This window comes from Vicugna pacos, chromosome 5, assembly GCF_048564905.1.
Source record: "Vicugna pacos chromosome 5, VicPac4, whole genome shotgun sequence".
Classification (NCBI taxonomy): Eukaryota; Metazoa; Chordata; class Mammalia; order Artiodactyla; family Camelidae; genus Vicugna; species Vicugna pacos.
The window spans coordinates 64,289,616-64,315,474 of NC_132991.1; the positions used below are offsets into that span (position 1 = coordinate 64,289,616).

At 41.0% G+C, this 25,859-nt stretch overlaps 1 protein-coding gene across 1 annotated transcript; it reads left to right on the forward strand.

The window, feature by feature from the left end:
- The first annotated feature begins 3,450 nt into the window (after nt 1-3,450).
- IDH1 (isocitrate dehydrogenase (NADP(+)) 1) lies at nt 3,451-21,008 on the forward strand. Its single transcript, XM_006205238.4, has 10 exons — nt 3,451-3,588; nt 4,543-4,608; nt 7,046-7,183; nt 10,316-10,607; nt 12,743-12,848; nt 14,168-14,345; nt 15,290-15,441; nt 17,741-17,881; nt 18,573-18,735; nt 20,068-21,008. Exons 3-10 carry the CDS (start codon nt 7,062-7,064, stop codon nt 20,156-20,158), a joined length of 1,245 nt encoding a protein of 414 aa, XP_006205300.1. The 5' UTR covers nt 3,451-3,588; nt 4,543-4,608; nt 7,046-7,061; the 3' UTR covers nt 20,159-21,008.
- The last annotated feature ends 4,851 nt before the right edge of the window (nt 21,009-25,859 follow it).

Below are 25,859 nucleotides of genomic sequence, written 5' to 3' on the forward strand. Positions count from 1 at the left end.
ACTTCCATATTGCCCTCCATAGTGGCTGCACCAAATAACATTTCCGTTAACAGTGTAGGAGGGTTCCTTTCTCCGAAATATTTCCCAAAGTTTCCAAAACTCTTAATTTATCCCTTACCACCTTTCCCCTTTCATAACCATAAGTTTGTTTTTTATACCTGTGAGTCTATTTCTGGTTTGTAAATAAGTTCATCTGTATCTTTTTAAAAAAATTCTACGTATAAGTGATATCATATGCTATTTGTCAAATCGACCTCCTTGAAAAAGTTTTGTCTCTTTCCCAATCTTCCATTCATGCTCCAATCTCCTATAGTATGATTTCTGTCAGAATCATTCTGATGAATTTTTTCTTCTTCTTCTTTTTTTTAATCTTTTTGTCAGGGGAGGTAATTAGATTTACTTACTTACTTTTGATGGAAGTACTGGGGCTTGAACCCAGAACCTTGTGCATGCTAAGCACGCACGCTACCACTGAGCTATATCCTCCTCCCAGAACTTTTGCTCTTAAAGTACATCCATGAGGTCCTCCTACTTGCCAAAATTATATTCAGACTTTATCTTTCTTGACCTCTCTGTAGTACTTCCTCCATCTTGAAAACTTTCTCTCCCTTTGGCTCCCATCAGTCTCTGCTGATTCTTCTACTACTCCACAGACAGCCCTTCTCATTCTCTTTTGGGGACTCCTCTTTCTCCACATAGCTCTTAGAGATGTCAAGTGTTACACAGAGTTCTTTCTGAGGGAGACTTTGTTCTCACTCTGTACTTCTAGATGATCTCATACATTCAGTGGCTTCAACTGCATCAATACATGCTTGTATTAGTTTGCTAGAGCTCCCATAAAATGCCACAGACTCTCACAGGTCCGGAGGTTGGAAGTCCAAGATCAAGGTACCAGTAAGGCTAGTTTTTCCTGAGGGCTCTCTTCTTGGCCTACAGATGGCCACCCTCTTGCTGCCTCTTCACAGGTTCCTCCTTCTGTGTACACACACCCAATGCGTACAAACTTCCTCTTCTTATAAGGACACTGGTCCGATTTGATTAAGGCCCACCCATATGATCTCATCTAACCCAAATTACCTCTTTAAATGTCCTACCTCCAAACACAATCACATTCTGAGTTACTGGGGGTCCGAGCTTCACTATATGAATTTGGGGGGTACACAATAGCCATAACAATGCTGAAGATTCCCAGATTTCTCTCCCTAGCCCAGACACCCTTCCTGAGCTTTAGATTGGTGTGGTTAACTTCCTCAGGGACATCTCTATCTTGCTGTCCCACAGACGTCTCCAACTTAACAAACCTGAAACTTAACTCATCATCTTGGCCAACAAGTCTGTGACTCTATCTAAATCCCTTCCTTGTGAAGGGCACCCTGTCACCCTGACCCCAATCCTGAAATCACTTGGTTTTTCTCTCTCCCATCATCTTCATGGCCAATGAATTTCAGTGAAGTGAATTTCCATGAGGTAGAAGGAACGGTTCATTCGACTTTCGTTTTTTGTTTTTTTAGATCATCAAAATGAAAGGGCAAATGCCTTAGAATATTTATGAGGACCCCGTTACCTGGATAGGTGTCTCATAACAAAATACTGACAGAAATTTCATGGGTCATGATTCTACTTGTGGTTACCACAGTATCTGGGGCTAGAAAATATTAAAATATTCAGATTTTTTATTGGTTAGGTGAGAGCCAAATGATGTCAAGGCATGCAATATTAACCAGAGAATATGCGTGTTCTGAATGAAACCTCATGTGGCATCCAGTTGGAGAGCCAAGCTAAATTCAAAAGAACCAGACTGTAAGCAGTGATTTCACATTTTCATTGCAAGGAGTGATTTAATTTCAGCCAAACATTATTTGTTACATTTAATTAATGTTGTTAATGGTAACGTATTTTCTAACAGTTTGTTTCTAGTCATTTTGTCTACAAATTTGTTATTTTATAGTTGTACAAGAGATCAGCATAAGGAGCATATATCTATATATTAATATATCAATTCTCGGGATCTACAAATTTTTTTTTTCAATTGTGAAGTACCTCCTAGGTTACTGGCTTAGGAAAGACTGTTTTAAATGCTGAGACTCCCTTAAGTGTATCTTTCCTCCCACATTGGCTTAGAGCCAAATTTGTAGCCCCTTTTTGGCAGTGTTCAGGATTTGATGGAATACATTCTGTGATTAAACTCACTTTGGTTCTGTATAATTTCCTGTATTGACTCTCTTTTCCTTATCTATATTCAGTGTTTTTGTCATGCTATACTGTATGTATCTTGAAAGCTGCCCTAAATCCTTTCTGGAACAAGAATGAATATAAATAATTTCAGTTAGTAGGCAAGGGGTAAGAAACGCCGTGAACCTGACATAACATGGAGTAAATTTACAATCTCGGGTGATTTGGGGTCTCATATTTGAAATGCAAATACAAGACCATATACCTCTATAATCAGTTCTACAGGAATAATTGGAGCTGACTGCTACTTTCAGATGATCCACCTCAAAAATCAACAAGCTCCAGGGTGTGGATTCTTTCCTTCTTCCTTCTCTTTTGGGAAAAATACCAGTGCCCTCTAGCGTCCAAAATTCACCCTACGTAGTGCCCTCCATATTCCTCAAAGAGTAATAATAATAAACTTATACTAGAGATCATTGTTTAAAATAAATTTGGGGGCATCGAATCCTGGACCAAGCAGGCGATTATCCTACAAATGACAATCTAAAATGCTTCTCCCCCGCCCTCCATGTTTTCAAGAGTTATTCTAAGACTTCAGATCTTTAGTTGAGCTTCACTCGAACCCAGATAATTATCTCATTGACCTTATCTTCTAATGCAAATGACGACCTTGTTTATTTATAGTACGCTGTTTGAAAGTATAGGTACAGAAGTTCTAAAGACCGTCAATCGGTTGTGGCGGAAATTTACTGCAGCATGCCTGCGTGTGCAACTGTTCAATCCTTGCGTTCGCCCCCACAGCGACCCCACGCTTGCCGGGGACACTCCTCCTTTCCAAGGCGCGTTCCGGTCTAGACATATTCGGGGCGCGCCGAGAAGCGGATCGGGGCGGGTCGCTCTGTCCCCGGTTTGCTTTACTGCGAACATGGAAACTCACTTTGCAGGGCCGAAGGCGCCCCTTCTAGGTGTAGGACTCGGAATCCCAGCCCTGGCGCGCCCCACTCGCCAGCCTGCAGGTGGCATTCACGTCCTTCCGCCGTCTAGGAGCAGCCGCCGAATCTAGTTGCGCCGCGGCCCCTTCCCCCACCGCCAGCGCGGGGAAGGCTGATAGGCGGATTCGCCCCGAGGCTCTGGGACCCGCCCCTGGTCCTGGCCACGCCCATCTCGGGGAGGTCGGCGTGCGGCGATTGGCGGCATGGAGGGGGCGGGGCCCCGGGAGGTGGACTGAGGGGGCCGGGCCCGGGACAGGACAAAAGCCGGGAAGGGGTAAAACCCTGCCCTGCTGGCCCGCTCTGGGTTTCTGCAGAGGCGGTGTCAGAAGCCGAAACAGCTGGGTCCCAGCTGGGATTGCCAGTGTGTGCGCGTGAGCGTGACTGTGGCGTTCCCGGGTCATCGCCAGCCTACCTTGTCCTGCAGGTAACCGCAGGCTTCGAGGGGAGGCCCCAGGCCCTGGCTTTTAAGTAGAGGCTCTGAGTCTGTCAGTGGCTGGAGTGGGAAAAAGGAAGGATCTTGGGTATGGTAGGGAGAACTTAGTGGCGAGCCCTGGTCGTAAGGCAGGGAAAATAATCCAGGTATTGGGCATGGGAAAAGGAAATGGGGATGAAGAAGGTGCTAGATGCCTGGATGTGTCGAAGGCCCGCTCCTGGGCATGGGAGGGTGCATGCGGTGACAAATGGAAGGCCAGGTCTGCAACAGAGGAAAATCGGGTGGTCGGAGGATGCAGGGACGCGTGCAAGACAGTCTTGGGTTTAGGGGGAAGATAACTTGCAGCCTCTGGAACTGGAGGACTTGGGCCTGTGCATCGAACTCAGGCGGCTGGGACTGACGGTGCGGCAGGCTGGGTGCGTCCGCACTTGGGGGCATGAAGAGGGGCGTTCGCTATGCCGTCCTGTGGGGGTCCGGGGCGGAGTGGGGGTGGAGGAGACCCAGACGCCGCCGGCAACCTGAGTTCTGGGGGAGGCGTTTCCCCGCCGGCTCCCGGCGCCCGAGGGTTTAAAGATCTCCGCTGGAGAGGGAAGGGCGGGCGGGAAGACCTGGAAGGAGGAACTGAACCAGCTTTGGTTGCAGATCTCTTGCACAACGGCCACAAGGACTTGTCCAGGCCAGGAGGAGCTCGCTGGTCACAGTGTCCCCTAAGGACGTGCACACCCCAAGACTAGCTAACGCACGACGAGCTTGGGACGCGCCCTCCAGCGTGTGCAAGCAGATACTTTATTTGGAAGGTGCCTGCGGACCTTTGCACCTCTGGATACACTCAGCACTGTACTTTAAACCAGATAGATAAACCCGGCTGCCTGGCCAGTAGTAAAAGCAGCTAAAAGGAGTGCTTTGTATGTTTTATCTTTCTCTTCCCTTTTTGTTTTATTTTAGGAGTGAAACCGGACTCAGCTGAGTCAGCAAGATTGCAAGGCGTTGGAGTGGTTAGAAGTTGTAAAGGTGAGATTTAGCCATTTCTCTCCTTTGATGTGGCTTCTTTGATACGGCAATGCGGCGTTTAATTGGCCTTGGAGGTTGTTGCAAGGGAACTAGGCAGGAATATTTCCAACAATAAATTGCAACTGCTTCCTTGTTTCTTTCAGTCTAGAGTCTTCTCTGCAAGGGCCTGGTTTTTGTTTGTTTGTTTGTCGGTCTGTTTGTTTTTGCTCAGGAATTAATGTAGTTCACGAAACTAAGCCAAAAAGAAAAATGTGGCTAAAAATTTAGGGTTGATGAAAATAAAACAAGGTGAGAAGCTCATGTTTCTTAAACTGCTCTGTCTTAGTCCAAGTTTATTTTCTAGCATTACACAAGTCAGATTGGAACCAATTGCTGCTTTCAGAATAAACAAACTGGCCCATTGGAAAAATCCTCCCTTTTGAAGTCATTTCGATGGAGTCAGAAAATCTGAGGGACTAGTGTAGAAAGTGAATTCAATGGGGGCTAAAGCCCACCCCATGGAATTCAAATCTAGAAGAAATAAAATAGTATTCTACATTGTAGTAAGCCAGGATCTACAGTAAAGCTTCCCATTTTTTTAGTTAAAAGTGGTGGACATGTAATGGATGAGTACTGTGGAGAAAACCTGAAATGTTTCAGTTATGCATTATGAGATACAAAAAAATTCCTGCCGAAAATGTGTCAATTGAGAAGAAAATAATTTAAAAAATGATCACTCAGTGTTGAAATTTCAAGTATGATGTATGACTATTAACTGTATTTGCCAGCAAAAAAAAAAGCCAAGTCATAACTCTTGCATAATACTATGTAGGAATACAGCCTTGGAAGTGTATCAAAACTATGATAAGTTTGCAGTCTCATTTTGTTTTGTTTTAAATACAAGGACAGATGTGACAGTGGAATCAGCATGACTAAATCATGTACTTTAAGCTGTACTTTAAATTAGACTTGAAATTACAAATGGGAAGTCACTGACTCATTCACACCAGTTTGTTCACTTTTTTATTCTAGTTGAGTTCCAGGTGGTTCCAGTAATGATCTAAGGACCCTCCAAAATACTAATCAGTAGGATCCTAGAGCTGCAAATTGGGAAGTGAAAATAGGCCTAGGGGTTTGGAGTATATCCTGGCTTCTCACAGGGAACTGAAGCTTACAGCCTACTTTTAAAATTTAAAGGCCAAATTACTTTAGCTCCACTTTTCAAGAGATACTGTTTACAAGCCTCTTACATAATAGTTTTTTTTAGTCAGTTCTCCTGCCTTTTCCATATAACTTAAAAGAACAAAAGCAATCTGCAGTTATGTTGCTAGGGGGAAAAAAGTTTCCATCAGAGCATCGTGAAAGGGAACAGATAACCTGTAGCAGGCTCAGGGCCTCCTCTGCCTCTCAGGAATCATGCATAGGACATGGCCTTTCTTAAAGCACTTTTTTTCCTAAAAAAGGCATTCTTTATTTCTCCCCTACGTCTTCTTAATGGAGGTACTGGGGATTGAACCCAGAACCTCCAGCATGCTAAGCACGCACTGAGCTATTTCCCTCCCCTGACATGGCCTTTCTTTAAACCTCACCCAAAGGCTGCACCCCTTCCCTTTCTGGGAATCAGATTGATTTGTATTCACTACCCCCACGTTCCAGGAAGATACCTTTTCCTAGGATAATCCCAGTTCCCTGTCCTACCCACTGACAGCCAGAAGAACAGTTTAGGAGTTGTGATACCAAGGACAGGACAGGGATATGCCCTGGGCAGTAGCCCTTCTGTATACAGATTTATCTAATTCAGAAATCAGTTTTTATTCCATGTGACATTCCCAGTATCCACTATTGCCTCTAGGAATATATAGTTCCACTTTCATCTTTCATCTTTCACTTTTAAAAAGACTTAAAGTTTTCTTAAAGTGGGTCACTAGAACTTGTTGAATCTCCTCAAAGATAGTTATTTTAACCAAAACAGCCTCTTAAAAAGGGGAAGTAATAGCACACATTCTGCTCATCTTGAGGGCCCAGTAAAAGGAGGAGTTAGAAGTATTCAAATAAACATGATGTTGTGGAAATAATCTCACTTTATAAGAAACCAACAGTCAAGATTGATGATTACATTATCAAGGGCATGTTACAGGCTCAGGCTCCCTCACAGTCCAGCTGGGTGGCCTTGGGAAAGCTTTTTTTTTCTTTTAGCAAAGTAGAATTGGGAGAAAAAGTAGAATGGAAAAATAATTTCCATCTTATCGGGGTGAAATCACACAAGAAGCACGTAACACCATGCTTTATACAGAGAATGTGTTCAGTTCTAATGGTTAATGTAATCGTTATTCTTAGCTTTTTATGTAATCGTGCTATTATGAATTGTTCTTTTAGAAGTCACCAAGTTGTATTTTGTTTTTGCACTATAATGAAACAAATGACAAGATATGTGTCCTATATTATTTTCTTCTTAAAGGTTTATTGAAATCAAAATGTCTCAAAAAATCCAAGGTGGTTCTGTGGTAGAGATGCAGGGGGATGAAATGACACGAATCATTTGGGAGCTGATTAAAGAGAAACTCCTCTTTCCCTATGTGGAATTGGACCTGCACAGGTAAATAACTCACTTCTCCAAGTAGCAAACTCAGAAAGCATAATCTGTGATTTCAGGGTATAAGTGGCTTTTTTACATAGACACAGCTGTATATTGTGAATAAAGCTTTGGGGTGAGCTTATATGCAAATAAATATGTAACCAAACTCATGTGCCCGTGGTGCAGAAAGCCAAATTCTGACAGTATGTATTTATAGGAAAGTAAAGGTTTATTTGCAGGGTGCCAAGCAAGGGAGTGGGAGACAAGTCTCAGATCCACTGCAACTTGGTCTTTCAGTTAGGGGTGTTTTTGAAGGAGAAGAACCAAGAAGCTGGGGTTAATCTTCCTCTTGTGAAATTTCTGTGACATTTCAGAGGGTGGGCAGGTTGTCTCTGGTTTACACCCTCTGGGCAGGTGGTCCATGACTCTGGGGCCTGTTGGCTCATCTTGCCCTGGAGAAACAACCTGAGTTTGTGGTTAATGATGTTATCAACAACAGCAGTTTTAGTCATTACCAGTGTTGTCTACAATAACAATTTTAGCCACCTGATTCTGGTTGATTAGTGTTCAGTTAGCACAGAACTGAGGGCAGAGGAGACAAGCAAGGAATAAAGTTTTGGATGGACCGATTAATCATAAACTCAGTAAGGGAACTCCATTTTAGGGGGACTGGGTTTCAAATATATGTGCAAATGAATCTTTAATTTTAACATAATACTAGAAACACTGAGCTTGTCATTGTTCAGAAGAAAAGAATTATGATGGCATGATTCTCAGGTCTTTCCAAGCCTCTATTTCCTGTGAAAGTTTTATCTGCAATAAATCTGTGGCCAAGAGTAGCACAAGGTATTATTTGTGGAAGGGGAAATAATAAGAATATACCCTCTATTAGTTGGCAAAGTGAATGTAGTTAACACAATTTTGTACCTTCAAAAGGATAGAGTATTTTCTGTCACTCAGTGAACCTTTTTACCTTTTCATTCCTTGCCTTTTGCCCTTTTCACACAATTGTAGCACAGAAAGGATTCTTGAAGTTATGTAATACAATGCCCACCTTTCAGGAGAAGTTCCTTAAACCATTTGTGTCCTAGAGATTGGATCCTCTGCCCTGTGTGAAAAGTATTTGGAGACAGATACGAAAGTCTCTGTGGAATTCTTTTATTTTTTCCCGTGTTTTTCAGAAATTTGCTCATGATTTTTGTACACTTGAACTAGGTAAAGCCAGAATTTTCACAAGGGTGTTGTGGCTGAAGACTGGCATGGTAAAATCTTCAACAACACATTTTAGCTAAACTATTGGCAACTGTAAGTGTGTTTGCCTTGACCCAGAGTTATTCCTCAGACTGTATCCTGGGGACCTATAACTTGTTTGGGTGGAGACATTTAATTCACATGTTGTCATTAGACACCCTTTTTAATTTATTCTAAACAGTCATCACGCCTAGAAGGCAAAGAGTCACTGGCTAGAGACTAAAGAATTTTTGGAGACTTAAACAAGTTTAAGTTGTTCCAAAATTGCTGTTATTATTACATGATTGGTTCTTTTTGAGGGGAGTGGAGCGATTCATTTGCTTTATTTCCTGTTGGCTAGACAGTGATCCAGGCCATTTATCCATCCTTTTCTCTTAGAAATGTTAAGAAGAGAAGCAAAAAATTCACTAATTTGCTGGCAGGTTTCTTCTGATGAAAAATGTTTCCTATGAACATGAATACTGCGGACCACATTGCTTGTCTGAGTTAGGAGTAGACATTTGTAGATATTCAGCACTTCCTAAGCCATAAGATAAGAGAGTCCCTGGCTTTGTTAATGTCAATGAAAAAATTAATCAGTAGTCGATCTAAGAAAGAAATGGAAAATTTTATTCATCCCAACCTGAGGATTATAACCCAGGGAGACAGTCTCAGAAAGCTCAAGAGGTCAAAGTGCACAACAAAAACTTACAAGTTTTTGAGACGACATATTGACAGTGTACATGGTCCACATTTTAACGTACAAAGCGAGTAGTGGGTCCTCATGACCCCTTATAAGATGAAGAAGGAAGGTTATCTCCTAAGGAGGTCTGGTTAACGCAGATGCACAGTACACTCTCCAGGGGAGGAAGGAGGCCCAAACGGTCAAAGCAATTTGCAATTATTTTTATTTGGAAATACATCGCGAGATCATATTCCCTTTTACTTTCCATCACGAGTTGGGAAATCTAAGGGAAGGAAAATACAAGAACTGAAAAGAGAAATCTAGAGGCTTAATGAGTTTAGCAAGTTTTGAAAGCTGAAAATATTTGAAAAGCTTTTAAAGCCTTGGAGAACAAAATAACCTGTTTCACTACTGTTTTGTTTTTCCTGCTTTTAACAAACTATCACATGCTTTAAGTGAAGCTTTACAGTCCTTTTCTATGCTCTGTGGGCAACCAGCATTCTTTCCTGCTCTGAATAAGCCACAGTCTGGGTATTGGTGTATATTAAGCTCTAACTCACTGGGGTGTATAAAACCGTTGCTGGATTTCATTTCTTATGCAGGCTTGTTTCCAGAGGAAGAAGACTTGCCCAAGATTTAGGGAGAGGTTCATCAGATGACTAACTGGCATTAATAAAAGAATCATTAGCATTTCTGCACTGACTGTCTTATCTGTAACTCCCACCGCTTTAATGCCAAAATACAAGAAATTCTGTAAACTCTTTGACCCCTTTATTTTTAGAGCACAGTATTCACTGTGGGAAAAATAACGCTTAGGCTTGTATTTTTACACTAACGAGGTGGAAGGAAGTCTGCAGAAAGAATGCTGGTGTGCTGTTACTGCCTCTCTGGTGAAGAGCAGGCAAAGGGGGCAGAACGCAGTGGTTTTCACTGAGGTTCCTTCTAGACAGCTTCCCAAGAGGCTTAATGGTTCAGCAGGTCTCCCAACACAGGGAGGCGTGGCCCCGCAGTCCAGACTTCCTTGGTGCTCTTTTTCGGATGGCAGCCACCTTCTGTGTCTCGGGTATACTCATGCTGAAAGTTGGCAGATTTGGGTGTATTTGGAGCCTCCACTTTCCACAGCGAAGGACCTGCATGCCATCACCATGCATAGACCGGTACATGGTGATAGACCGGGGACACCCTCAGTCACCTGTCAGTTTGTCTAAAGAGTTACGCTTACAATTTTTTCCTCCCAGCTACGATTTAAGTATAGAGAATCGTGATGCCACCAATGACCAGGTCACCAGGGACGCTGCAGAAGCTATAAAGAAGTACAACGTTGGTGTCAAGTGTGCCACCATCACCCCTGATGAGAAGAGGGTGGAGGAGTTCAAGTTGAAACAAATGTGGAAATCTCCAAACGGCACCATCCGAAATATCCTAGGTGGCACTGTCTTCAGGGAAGCTATTATCTGTAAAAATATCCCCCGGCTTGTAAGCGGGTGGGTAAAACCAATCATCATAGGTCGTCATGCTTATGGGGATCAAGTAAGTGATGTTGGCATAACTTGATTTTCATATTCTTCTTTCATGGCCCTTGACTGCCCAGCCGTTCTGATTTATATGTGTTTTATTCATAATGGTGTCTACTGACATTAAGCGAGGTACAAAATTGAGCAATGAATATATATACATTTAGATAGAAGTAAATACAGATAAACTTACAGGTAGGTACCTGCCTCAACACAAATGATTCTTTTTCAGACATGTTTTTTCTTCCTTTATCTTTTTATTAGGTTAAACCATATGATATAGACATTTTTATATAGATAATTTCTTGTGGTTCAAACAAATCAGTGGTTCTCAACCCTGGCTATATAATAGGATCTCTTTACAGGTTTTTTTGGTGTTTTGTTTTGTTTTGCTTTAAAAAAAAAAATTCATCTTCATTCCAGTGCCCAAGCCCCACCCTACATCAGCTGAATCTGAATTCCATGGGGTTCAGGCATCCTAAAGCTCCCCGGGTGATTCCAATGTACAGCCAGAGTTGAGAACTACCAAAGATTATATTACACATGATCATTTCCTGCATAAAAGGGAAAACTGATTCAGTAGTTGAAAACAGTCTCTTTTAAAACATTTCTTCCCTCCTTGGGGAAAAAAAAAGCAGAGTTTCTGTACAAGTAGGCTCATTGCCAATTTAAACAGAAGAGCCACCAACTAAACAAAATAAAAATTCTGTGTTGAAACTTAAGGTTCAGACTTTCATAGAAAGCTGCTTCTGTCTTTAAAAAGCTCTGAAAATAAGAGTCCCTGATGCTGACACCCAGAGGCTTTGATGTAGCCATCCTTAAAAAAAAATGTGGCCAGGGCAGATGACTCTGTCTCGGGCACAGGGTCATTGGGTCAGTCCTGAGGGGTGGCTCCCTTTGTTCTACCATGGGGCTCAAACTGTGGCCAGTCCCTTCAGATACCTCCCAAGAGGCCCAGGAGAGAGAATGTGGACAGGAGAGCTACAGATTTGCTAATCCTGGGGACTCCGCTTGACTTGGTGTCTTTTTTTGTCCTTTTCCTTTTTTACTATTTTGGCATCAGTCACTTGGAAGAATGGTCATCCTATTTATTAAAGTCCAGATTGAAAATCTCAAACCTCTGCTGGACTCACTAATGACTTACGTGTGTACAAACCTCTAGAAAGCATTTATGGTGTTTTGGTGCCTCAGTTTCTTCCTTTTGAGAAATAAGAAATTACCACCCACAGTAAAGGACTTGATATGTCAGAAGTGTTCTGCATAAAGTAGATACTTAATCTGTATGGTTATCTGTCAGCTCTTTTACCAGCTGCCTTTAGTATTATTCTACACAAGCGTAAACAGATTGTATGGCTGGCATCTGCTGGTGCCTGGCTCTGAAAGAATTCTAATCTAAGCCGTTGAAGAAGGTACAAGGCAGTGAAGATTTACCAATGCCTAGCATGGGCTGAGCATTAGTAGCGACGATAACCGTGAGGAGTCTGAGCTCTGAAGACAGAGCTAAGGTCCAGTTCCCGATTCTTTTCACCCTAGATGGGTTATTTCCACTACATCACAGTTCCTTCCTTGTAAGATTGATGTAAGGATCAAATGAGGTACTGAGGGATACAAGTTAATCACTTAAAGTGTTTGTCATCTAGCGAGGACTAGGCAGCAGGGCTGTCATCATCGTGTTCAGAGCTACAACTAGCATGTTATCATCCCCCTCCAGAAAGACTTCCTTGACCTCCAGGTTGTGGTCATTTCTCTTCCTCCGTTTTCCGATAGCATTTTTTATCTACGCCTCCTTTGACGATTGAAGGCTCTTAATATTGCTTCTTATTTTTCTACGTCTTTCCTAGGTTGTAAGTTTTGTCAGGGGAAATACTTTATATTATTCTCTCTTGTCCTCTATCTCTGTTCAGAAAACTGCCCCATACCAGGTAGATGCCTAATAAATACTGATTTCTAATGTGTACTGCCACTAGCGAGCTCTGGGAACTCTCTGGATCTCTATTTCCATCTCTAAAATAAAAGAAGGTTGAGCTACAGTACCCTGTTTTCTCTGTGTGTTCCAGCTCTATATTCCATGATTTTTATTCCTTCCTTGTAATTCTTGTTTGGACAGTTTTTAAAATTTTTTTCTTTAGACCTTTTTTTCCCTCTACACAGTACAGAGCAACCGATTTTGTTGTTCCCGGGCCTGGAAAAGTAGAGATATCCTACACACCAAGCGATGGGTCCCCCAAAATGACATACCTGGTACATAACTTCACAGGTATGTATACGTCCACCATGAGCTATGTCTTTCTTTTTTTTTTTAATGGATCATTTAGACAACATTATTACTGGTTTTTTAAGGTTAGTTGTGTGACTGCCTAGAAATACAACCTGAACCTACAACATTTCCATAGGACTCAAAATCTAACATAAAAAAGTACCTGGCGTCCTGTGGCATTGATAAAGGCACAAAAGGAATTAGCTACTTAATTGGAAGTGCATATAGATAATTGGAAATACAAGTAGATAATTACTCATCTCTCTTAAAACATGGAGGGAAGATTGCTAGGAATCTGTTTTGTGCGAATAATGTAAATTAAACGTTAATAACCCCAAATCACCTGTCAGGTAATCCTGCCCTTTGCTCTGGCAGGGTTCGTATTTGAAAATGACTGTGCAGTGTATTTGCTGAAGTATCCTTGTTCTTCTGAGGATTTAGTCTGTGAAAGTTCAATGTTTGTTTTCTGCCTTTTCCTTCCCACCATCCTGCTGCTTCTAAGGTCCTTTGTGGCAAATCTCACCCAACAGTTGTTGAAAGAACATAGGACCCTCTTTCTCCACTGTTAGTAAAGTTGTTAAAAGCACTCAAACAAACAAAAACTCAAAACTCACCTAGCTTTTGTTTTCCTTACCTCTTCTAAATAATCATCACCTTAATGGAATCTCGTTCTGCCAGTTTCAGCCCCTTTCACATCCTGAGCCCAGGCTGACCCTGGGCAGTGGCACAGATTTAAGTCCTATCTTGTAGTAATAACAAAGTTCAAGCAATTAGGAGTCATGAAACACCAGTGATTATATGTACCATAATTATTTCTACCAATGACAGACCGAACTTTCAATATCCTCTAGGAAATTACAAGAATTTTCATTTAATATTTGAAAAGCAAAGTTTTCTCGATGGCTGAGGATTGAGTGCACACTTAGAGTTTAAAATACATGTTCGAAATTTTTATAGTATGACAAGAGAGTTTAAAAATTATTCACCTCTTCTTGAGTGTATTTCTCATTCATGTCAGTAGTTTTTGGTATTTCAGTATCTTCAGGATCCTAAGTACCATGTTTTTCTCATTTATATTGCCCTTTCAAAACAAGTTAGAATATCCTTACCTAGAACTGACTTTCCTCCAATTATGTCTCTCGGGAAGTCATGGAGTATTCAAGTTGGAGGCCTGGCTGGGACTTTTTGAAGCCTGGACTCAGACCTGAGAGCTGGGAATTGGGTGTTCTGGTGGTGGTGGTGGATGGATTTAGACCTGTTACTAGTATACCCTATTTATCTTCTTCCTTTTTTGTCTTATTGATGTTCCCCCATCACAGAGAGTGGTGGTGTTGCCATGGGGATGTACAATCAAGATAAGTCAATCGAAGATTTTGCACACAGTTCTTTCCAGATGGCTCTGTCTAAGGGCTGGCCTTTGTATCTGAGCACCAAAAACACTATTCTGAAGAAATACGATGGACGCTTTAAAGATATCTTTCAGGAGATATATGACAAGTAATTACAGTTCTTTTTCTTCTTATTTTTCTTTTCTTTTTCTTTTTTCTCATGTAAGCTGGCCTTTATATATAGTAAAGAATTTCCATCCTTATCCCTTTGATTCTGGGACAAATTGAGTGAAAACGATTGCTGTCCCATTAAGGTAGGGGCAAAACTGAGATTTAACAGGAGTGAAACAAAGCTCTTGAGTTGCTTTTAGATGGGAAATGTGTTCTCAGATGAGGGTCCCGCATTTTTTTTTTTCAGAGCCAGAGTTTAATATTTGAGTAAAGGTACCCTGTTAGTGATGGGAAGTTCCAATTTTTCAAATGTGTGTTTCTGGGTTGGGCCCATTTCCATTCTTTCTGAAGTCCATTGTTAAAATTTAAAGCTCTGCTTTAGTGGAGTCATTTGAACTTAAGTCTATGCTTATAACAACCTTGGGATCAACGTCACATGAGCACTTGTGAACCTTTAAGATGGCACCCCTCCCTTTGAGGTGCCAGGGCTCAGATTGAGGTGTCTTTCCTCGGGTGTTTTAATTCCTCTTTCCACTACCTGTCCATACCAAACCTAGAAGTTGTCCCAGTTTCCTAAATGATATCGAGCAGTAAAACAGTCTTTGCCCTCTTACCTTCCTAAAGTAAGCTTAATCTCAAGAATCTGATCAATAGTTTATTAAAAACTGTGAAAGTAGTACTTGGAACACTCTTCTAAATTGCTTAATCCTCACATGTCTGCAGAGTGGGTGAAATCGCGCTACAGATGGGAAATTGGGGTTTCACAACTAGAACCTGACTGAGCAGGGATTTGAGCCCCTGCCTGTCAGATCGCTGAATTTGTATTGCTTCTATTAAAAAGTGCTGCTTCCAGCCTCACCCCCGCCCCTCTGGAGGGCAGATGATGTCCCAGCAAAACCAGTTTTCTTTGTTTATTGTTCTCTTTCCTTTCTTGTTTCTTAGGCAGTACAAATCCCGATTTGAAGCTCAGAATATCTGGTATGAGCACCGGCTGATCGATGACATGGTGGCCCAAGCCCTGAAATCGGAGGGCGGCTTCATCTGGGCCTGTAAGAACTATGACGGTGACGTGCAGTCCGACTCGGTGGCCCAAGGTAAGGAGCCGGAGGACCAAGGAGGGGGGCTTGGCCTGCAGCAGACAGGTCACACCACGCTAGCTCTCCTTGTGGGAAGGGGGATTCTGTGGCCCTTTGTTTGTAAAACCATGAAATGCTAGCACCACAAGGCATCCAGGTGCATCTGCTCAGCTGGCAAATAAGAAAGTTGAGCTCAGACTGGGTCCCTTCTCTCAAGAAGTCAAGAGGCTTCTCTCAGGGTCCCGCAGTGGGTTGAGACTACTGGCTGCAGCGTCAGATGTTAACATAGTTTATGTCTCAGACCTTTTCCCCAGTTGAAGTTTCACTGCCTCCAACAGGCAGGCCAACTGCCTGATCTGAAAATCGCTCTCTTTTCCCTGCAGACTCGGGCAAGGAGGGGCCAGGGTTGTCTTGTAACCAAGGGGGCTTCCTCCAGGGGCCCATTCAACTGGTGACAGCTACTAATCATGCCCCTTCTGCCAGCCTTGACGGCTGTTCTTGGTAGTACCATTTAGAACACGTGTGTTTACCACTTAGCTTTAAATACAAGGAACTGAGCAAAGAAGCCCCGGACTGTCCACAGAAATTCCAGGAACCCTGGGCTTCATGCCAGAGAAACGCTCCCCTGCCTGCTTTCCTCACACCAAGTTGCTCTTCAGCTTCAGTTACCCAGGGCAGCTATGTACATGTGAATCTCTCCAGTGACTGTTCGTGTTCACTTTAATTATGCTTGCTTTCCCCCAGGGAGTAGTACTTTTTCTTTCTCTTATGAAAGTTAATCACCTCCTGTTTGTCCGGAAATCAGTAGATAAACCGGTTAAAGATAACTTTCATGTCAGATAAATGAGTTACAACTCCCTTTACCCTCCTCCTGTTTCTCTAAATCCTCACAGTCATTGGACTGAATGCAGTAGAGGAAAGAGTGTTGCTTTGTGGTGATTCCGTAGTGGGTAAGGAAAACTGTTCCTTGTAATCAGAGTTCTTGGAAAGGGACCCAAATCATTCATTCCGTTGTTTCTAAATGTTGCTATGCAACAGCAAGAGAGTCACCTCAGATGTAATTGTCAAGTTATAGAGGCGTAAAGGACTTCAGAGTAGGAGTTCTCAAGCGCAGAGTTCGGTGGTGCACTGATAAGATACCTGGCTCTGTGTCTGGGCAGCGCCTGTAGATAAATGTGACCTCAAAGTAGTTAAGCAAACTAAAAAGCACCAGAGCTGTCCTTACATTCGTCCTTCTCCAGAAGCACAAACTGCTTTGGACTCACACCAAACATTTAATTTATGTCCTCTGTTTTGACAGTGGTACCAACTAGTGTCTCCTAATATTAATAGGTAGATTCACTGCGGATGTGGCCCTGAATGTCTCCAATCAATAAATATTTTAGACACTACTAAAGCCTCATACCAACATGATGATATGAAAGGAGCGACTAATTCAGCACAGAAATTTCTAACTGTACTCAAAAAGGAGTCCAAAAAAGTGTTTGTTTACCTTCAAATCAAAAAAAAAAAAAAAGAAGAGCAGCCTATTATAAATTTGCATTATTAACTCCATAGGTGCTCATGGGAGATAGCAAAAATGGAGAAAAGTGTTCTTTGCATTCGAGTGTAAAAGAATGAATAAAAGAAGAAAAATGAATTAAAACTTAAAAGTTTTAATGTGACTTAAAAGTTGTAATGTGGTTCTCTGACTAGGAAACCACAGAATAGAATGGTTCTGGCAGGACTGTGAGAGCGAGCAGGGGCGAGTTGGGGGTTCTTTGATCCATCCCATTCTGTTTTTAACTGGCTTTTTCTTCCCAGTCCCAAGAGAGCCCAGGTGCAGCTTGATGGCAGCTCATGAATCTTTATTTTCCCAGTACAGGAGAGCATCTGCACATGAGAATAACAGTAACATATTGAACTCTTACTCAGTGGTTACTGTTCTAAAGAATATGAATATGCATTTTTTCATATATATTCTTGGATATATGCATATTCATCTAATTCTCATAACAGCCCTATGAAGGAAGTGTTTTTATTATTCCCATTTTACAGGTAAGAGAACTGAGCCACACTAGCAAGGGAGTCATGGGACTAGGGTGGAATGCAGGTGGTCAGACCATGGGCCCCTCTTCATGGAGCGGGTGCCTCTGAGGTAGATAAGTGAGGAAAATGCACAGTGTTTTCTGAAAGGCAGAATTATTATTGGTGCCTCCTTATGCTCCTGTGTATTTTGTCCCCAAGACCTGACAAGATTAAGTCATTTTCTCTCATCCCTGAGACCCAGTGCTCCTCGTGCAGTGGGCGCCAATGCTTCATGTTCTGCCGCCTACAGGTTATGGTTCTCTTGGCATGATGACCAGTGTGCTGGTTTGTCCAGATGGCAAGACAGTGGAAGCAGAGGCTGCCCATGGGACTGTAACACGTCACTACCGTATGTACCAGAAAGGACAGGAGACATCCACCAATCCCATTGGTAAGATAATGTTTACTGCTACATTGATTTCCAACCAGAGGGTAGAGATCTCCAAAGGGACTCAGACGTGTTCCTTTGGCTGCCTAATCCATTGTGTATAAAATCATCACCAAACAACAGATTTGTTCTACTCATAAGAGCTATGTTAATATGTTTTTAAAAACATACAGAACATATGCTTCTTCATTTTGTGGGAGAATATACATTACAGAGAAGGATGTTACCAACAATCATGCTTTTCCTCCGTTGCAGTGAAATGTCGTATGTCGCTTAGACTCTAAAGCTCCATTGATGGATTCTTCTAACCAGGGTTCAAGGATAGCGCTTTAGAAACAGATCACAGCCTAGAAAGAGGGGAGACCAATACAGGCAAGAAACAGAAGAAATTTTGACCTTTCCCAAATTAGTAAACACCTTAAGCTTCACATACTACTATGTGAATATGTGCCTTTTTAAAGCTCTAACAAAATCCAAAACATTTCCTCTACAAAAATGCAGATTTTTTTTTAAAGTTTCTATTTGGTAAAATATTTCCAACTCTCCTAAAACTTATAGCCCATATGGATAGCATCCAGTGTAGTCAGTTGCCTAAACAAACAAACAAAACTGTTCTATTTTTGGGAACTGAAACAGGAGTATTTCTAACCGGTATGACTAAAGTGTGCTTTCTTTTTTAATCCCTCTCGTTTAGCTTCCATTTTTGCCTGGACCAGAGGCTTAGCCCACAGAGCTAAGCTTGATAACAATAAAGAGCTCAGCTTCTTTGCAAAGGCTTTGGAAGAAGTCTGTATTGAGACCATTGAGGCTGGCTTCATGACCAAGGACTTGGCTGCTTGTATTAAAGGTTTACCCAAGTAAGTCTAAAATGCCCTAAGCTCTGTGGTCAAATTACCATTTATCCTCACTGGGCTCAGAACATCAAGTGCTTTTTGGAGTTACATGAATTGTTATTTGTCATCTGGTCCAGGGCTCAGCAGATATTATCTGTGAATTGTCAGATAATAAACATTTCAGGTTTTGTGGAACATACAGCAACTATTGAACTTTTCCTCTGTAGCCGGAAAGCAGTCTTAGGTGATACAGAAGCTAATGTGTGTGGCAGCGTTCCAGTCGAACTCTTGTGTACAGACCCAGGCTGCAGCCTAGACTGGGTTCAGGGGCCAAGGTATAATTTGCTCACCCCTGATCTAATTGGCAATCAGTTGGGGAGACAAGGTTCTGCTTAATTTAACAAGAAAATTATAGACAGAAACAAATGGACCCCCAAGGCTATTTTATTCCACCCTTTTATTTTCTTTAATTTACGGATAAGAAAAGTAAGCAGTACAAGTATGAGATGTCCTGTTGCTCATAATCCCTTCCTTAGTATCTGTAGCCAGTAGTCAGATACTCGAGGACACATGTATTGGCCCGGATTTTTCTAAGAACATGGTGGCCCACATCCCAGCTGGATTAGCTGCTGATCAGGGATTCCTCCCTCAAAGTTAGAGTTGGCTACTATGACTCAAGGAACAATACTAAAATCTAACATCAATCCCATGTCCCAACCGTGTGTCCTCAGAAACCTCCATTAGGGTCAGTACACCTCAGTAATAGGGATATACTCAGTTACTACATCTTTCTTATCTTAAATTTCCAGCAAGAATACAGTGTTTGAAATGTTCCTATTGGGGTGTTACCTTTAAGCCTATTTGAATAGGAGCCTGTCGGCAGGATTATGAAGGCCTATCCATTGTCTTTTGTTTTTTAAGTAAGACAAAGGTAGAAATAGGAACACTACAACTTTTTTTGAAGACTTGTGACAGTTTGTGGAGATGTATGTAAAGCATGACCATACCCTGGATAGGTATTGTTATTTTTAAGAAGGAGGTACAAGAAATGGGCTGATTTCAGTCTCCCAGGCATTAGTCTGAACTGAAGCTCTGGGGTCGTTTCACCCTCAAAGCTACAAGGCCAGGAACCTCCTGTGAATGTGTGTGTGCCCAGCCTCTACTGCAGACTGCCCGTACCCTGGGTCAGCCCCGAGGACCTGGAGCACAGTCATCGGCCATCAGCTTGTAGCTTGTTAATATTGATCAGTTTTCTTCTAGAAATAAGTAGAACACTACTTGAGGTAGCATCTCTAGGACTTTTTCTATCAGATCAGAGACAAACTAAATTTCCTTCTTTTCTTTTTCGCCTATTAGTGTGCAGCGTTCTGACTACTTGAATACATTTGAGTTCCTGGACAAACTCGGAGAAAACTTGAAGATAAAACTAGCTCAGGCCAAACTGTAAGGTCATTCCTAGGCTTGGGAGGCTAAGTGGGGTTTTTTGGGTAACTAGGTCCACTGGTTTACATTTTTCTGTATAACACTCAAGGGCAAAGGCAAAATCAATTTTGTAATTTCTTTAGAAGCCAGAGTTTATCTTTTCTATAAGTTTACAGCCTTTTTCTTATCCGTACAGTTATGCCACCTTTGTGAATGTGGCAGGGAACTTTTTTTTAATTTGATTTTCTTTTCTACTAGTAGTCTAGGAATTACTTTTAGTGTCCATTTGTACTCACTGTCACTTTTTCTCATGTTCTGATATAAATGACCAAAATGAGGAGTGCTTGAAAGGGTAAACTGTAGCCATGGTATGATTCCCGAAAATTGTGTGAAGTAGAAATTCACTCCCTTCCCCACTTCCCATGGCCTGTGCAACTGGGTGGGTTTGATGTAACAGATGTCTCACTACAGAAGGTTAGAGCCATATGTTAAACTTGCACGTGATTTGGAATTAAAAGCATGGCTGTAACTAAAACGTCTTGAAGACACAGTCATTTCTATAAAGAGCTCTAGTTGAATGTTTCAAAAATACTAAATATTTTCGAGCTCACTGAAGAAGCCAGAATAGAAACTACCTAGGAGTTTGTCCTCTGTGTTTGCCTCCTCCTCCTGGCCTTGTGTGGCGTGAGTATGATGCTCCGCTGAACAGCACATTTCATCCAAGTGCAATACTACAAGCCGCACCTTTTTTGCACTTCTGCTGGCCTGTTTTATTTCTTTTATATAAATGGGATTTTTCAGAAGTTGATTGTAAACACTATTCTAGTCCTGTTCTTCATCTAAACTCAGTTTTAATTAAAATTAAGTGCTAATGACTAGTCTTCTGAGTTTTTATTTATGGAGTGTACTTCAGTTGCCAGGCACCCTCCTAGGTCCTAGTTAAAAAGTCTGCCCTCAGGCAGTTTCTGTGGGGAAAATGGATAAGTAAACAGTGAGAGGTTCTACAGAGAAAGGGAAAGAGGACCAAAGATAGAACAAAAGGGGTGGTTATGAAATATTAGGGGATCAACTGTGCATATGTTAAGGAGTTTAGGTATTGGCATATAAGTTAATAGGGAGCCAGTGAAGATGTAAGAAGGGAAGGGGCACATGATCATATTTTCATTTAAAAAGATTGCACCCTGAGCAGCTTTTAGGAAGAATAGGTAGTAGTGGAGTGAGGCAGGGAGCGGTGAGCACAGTTGAGGAAGACAAGTTACAAGAGTATTGTCCTGAGGGTAGGAAATGATGATCTCCACTGCGACAATGACACTGCGAGTGGAGAAAATGGGATGGATCCTGAGGAAAGAAAGTTGAATGGATGGGGACTGGTGGGGCCCGGGAGATGTAGGGGTTGAAGCGCTTCCCCAAATTTCTGACTCCACACCTAGAGAAAGGCTGATCCACATTCCAGCATCATCAGTGTATTTGGGGGAAGGAAATTGAGGCTTGAGAGGAGATTTGATCAAGCTGATGCATCACATCAGTGGCCATTTTGGCCTGGAGTCTGGGAATCCGTATAGCTGAGTTAGCGCTCTTTCTACTATACCTGCACATGTTCCAGTTTGGGTGGAAGGAGAAAGCGTCCCATGAAACAAAATGATGGCATTGGATTGGTTGACCTTGAACAGTCCCTCCAGCACTTATACGTCCTGGGAGTCCATCAGATGAGATTTTGTGGCACCAAACCCCACTCAGAACAATGTCTTATCAGGATCAGCATTTGGCCAAGAACCAGTTAATGGTCTAAAATAATCAGCAAATGAACAGATGTTGACTGATACAACGAGCAGCTAATGGTTTATTTTGTAACAGCTAGAGGATCGGAATTATTTATCTGGAAGATGCTGCTTAGCATAACATTGAAGGCAGCAGGACAGAGAAGATGGGAGTTCAAAGTTCTCTAAACTGCAAATACTGTTTCTTAAGTGTGATTTTTAACTGAAAATTCTTAAAATTTAATCTTAACAGTTAGAATCACAGCTCCCTGTATTCTTGCCTGATCCAATCTTTTTGAGACACTTCTGACAAGTGATTTCCCATCCTCCAATTGAGTATTTCCCCCAAATTAAGGGTCTTGTCACTTCCTGTTAAGAAGGAGATAAGATTAGAAAGCAATATAAAAAATATTAAGGAAAACAATATTTATATAAATACTGATAAAAGTGCTGTACTTTTATCACCTCTCTAATATTTTGTTTCATGGTCCTTGTTTTTAATATTAGGGAGAATATAGCATCCAAACTGCTAATTCTTCTGGGACAAGAAATTTGAACAACTGAGAATTTGGTTGGTTTCTCAGACTTGGAAAGAGGTGAATTTTGCAGACATTGTAACACTCTTTGTAAATTTTAATCTTGATACTGCAAATTTACAGAAAAATTATGAGAGTAGCTTGAGGAAATCCCATAATCCTTTACCAAATTTTTACTTTCGTACCATTTTTTACTTCATTCTTTCTTTTCCTCTCTCCATATACACACACTTTTTTTTTTTTTCTGAACCATTTCAAAGTAATTTGAACAGTATTTTGGTAAGTTTCTTTACTGGTATACTGGGAATGACTTTCAGAACTTACTTGGAGTTAACTTGGGTCTATTCTCCACGAAGACATTCTTCAAATGTCCTAAACTATGGCAAATTAAGCAATATCTTTATCTGTACAGTAAGTGCTTTAATCCTTGCCCTTTTGCACAGTTGTGACTAACTTAACTGGTTCAGTGATATGGGTTCTATTTCCTCAGACAATTACTGGAAAAGTATCAGACTGATTCACAAACTCCCAGCTGAGCACAAGAGGAGATTTAAGACACATCAGAGGATGGAATTTTCCTGCTCACCCTAATTCTTTGTTTTGAGAAGTAGTTTGAGCTCACACCTTTCTCAGAGTCTTCAGCAATGGATTCATTAGTGATTTTGTATGTAGAAGTGGTATTCAAGTCTTATCATTTGCATTGTGCATGAGGCATTAACCCGTTTGGATTCTTAACTACATATGGAATGCTTTCATTGCTTCCTGTAAGAAACAAGACAGAATGTGATGCCTTCTCAGAGTCAAGACATAATAAGCCTTTCCACTTGAAACAGTTTGCAGGTGGTTATTGTAATAATAGAAAGTGTCAGTCACCCTTGAGAAACAGCAGGCCACTAACTATTTGGCCTATAAATAGCAAAATAGAGATCAAGCCAATGGTTTATCTTTTATGTAGTTAATACCATGTGTTTCTTTAATATAAATGTCATGTTCAAAGTCACTGATCAAAAAATATAAAGCCTGCTATAACTGGGAAGTAATCTGATCTTGCAATAGGTGTTATCATACCCCATTAAGAAGGATCTGTCAACAGCCAATGGCAAGGAGAAAATCTTGAAAGAAGCAAGAAGCCACTTATGTACAAATGATCCTCTATAAAATTAACAGCTAATTTCTCATCAGTAACCATGAAATCCAAAAGGTGGTGGAATGATATACTCAAAGTGCTGGGGATGAAAAAATAGCCCAGACACACTTGAGAATAGTTGAAGCCAGATGTAAGAATGGCCTAGGATTGGAATGATTTCTGATGATACTTAGATCACTTTTGAATTCCCTTTCTTACCACCAGGATCTGTTCAACCTAAAGATATGTCAATGAATGTGTCCCAGGCTAACATCCAACATCTTATTGGTGTCAGCCAAACATTATTTTCCTGATCTGCTGTATAAAAAAAGTTTGGATTTCTAACAACTTCTAAAAAGCCTAACAACTATTAGCTCTCGCGGTGTTTATATATATCAGACTCAGTTTATATCTATGGCGAACATATTAGGAAGAAATACAAGTAAGCATTGTATAGTCTAGAGTTCTGTACTGTCTATTTTGTTTAATCTCCTTATCAACTTGTTTTTGAGGGTTAAATGATACAATATTCAGTAGATCTTCTGTCTTGGTAGAAGCTATTTTACCTGTCTTTGGAATGGCAGTACATTAGCTTTCACATTATCTACTCAGCAGTCAAGAGATTTCACTGATTAACTTCAAAATAAAAGAAGAAAATACATTTTAAAGATCTTTCTTTTTGAGTCTGGATGAGTGAATCAATAAGGAGCCACTGTCAAAAATAGAGAAGTCCCATGAAGACTGCTGGTTCCAAGCTAAAGATGAGTTCAGTTATAGACACAATGAATTTGAGATAGGCAGCAAACACAATTGGAGAATTCCTCACAGCACTTGAGGAAGGGTTGAAGTCAGGGCTAGCGATGTGGGCAGTAGCTGAAGTCTTGCAAAATAAAGCTTGTAAAGCTCTAAGAAAGAGTAGAAAAATGAGAACAATAGATGGTCAATGATTGCCACATTTAGGAAGCAGGAAGGACAAAGAAGGAACAGTCTGAATCACAGGGGAGGTCACTGTCAAGGAACGTCAGAGGAAAAGCTAATTCATGTGGAAAGGGCAGGCATTCAGGTAGATATGAGAGAAAGATCTTAGGAAAACAGATCAAGGTGAACGAAAACTGAAAAACTATCACTAGCAACTCTTGACGATCATACTCTAAAAGTCTCCTAACAGTTTAAAATATTTAAATAAATGTCTTATTCATTTATATAAGGCTTATCAGATTCCCATCTTCTGAACTGATACACTTTGCCATCTGTGATTAAGACTCACTTGGAACAAAGGCAATAAAATCATTGTCAGTAAGGGAACAAAATAGAGGACATCACATAAGCAACTGAATAAAGTTCTCGTTTTTAACTGAAGTATTGAAGTATAGTTTATAATATTATATTAGTTTCAGGCGTATAACAGTGATTCAATATTTTTATAGATTATATTCCATTAAAAGTTACTGCAAAATAACGGTTACATTTTCCTATATTGCTGTGCAATATATCCTTTTTGCTTATTTATTTTATACATAGTAGTTTGTATCTCTTAATCCCCATCCCTAACTTGCCCCTCCCCACTCCTTCTCCCCAGTGGTAACCACTAATTTGTTCTCTATATCTGAACAACTGAATAAAATTCTGAGAAATTTAACTCTCCTGAAACTCCAAACCTGTGCATTCATCCAGCAAATTTTTTTGAGGATCCACTGCACGCCAGAAACTGGCCTAGGCAATGGGCACACTGTAGTGACTTACACTTGACCTCTGCCCTCTTGAAGCTTAATATTACACCAGTTACATAATACCAAAAGAGAGAGGGGCTGGCAAGATGATATATTTTAAGTTTTAAGTCGGCATTTAGGACCCACATTTATAAATTATACAGGCAACTTTTGTAAAACAAATGTAAATCCATTTATGATTTCAATAATTACATCAATTCTTCATGGTAGGATCCAGTTTTGTTGTTTATTCAAATACAAAGTAAGTGGGCACTTTTGAAGTTTTAGTCTCAATTGGCATAATTGTATCTTAAACATAGTTTTCTCTTTCTGATCTGTGTTAACCTTATGGGGAAAAAATTAGTTAACGTTTTGTTGGTGGGGAGGGTGGGCTAGGAAAAGAAATACAAAGAAAAGAGAAGAATGAACACCTGCAGAGTCCTAGATGGTGAAAGGGTAACCAAATCTAGACAAGTTAGAGCGGTTGGTATATATAAGAATTGTCCCACATAAACTAGAGTTATGGAAAAGTAGATTGTAGACTGAGTTCTATGCAAAATTAATCACCTTAGTATTTAACACTGGTAGTCTATAGCAT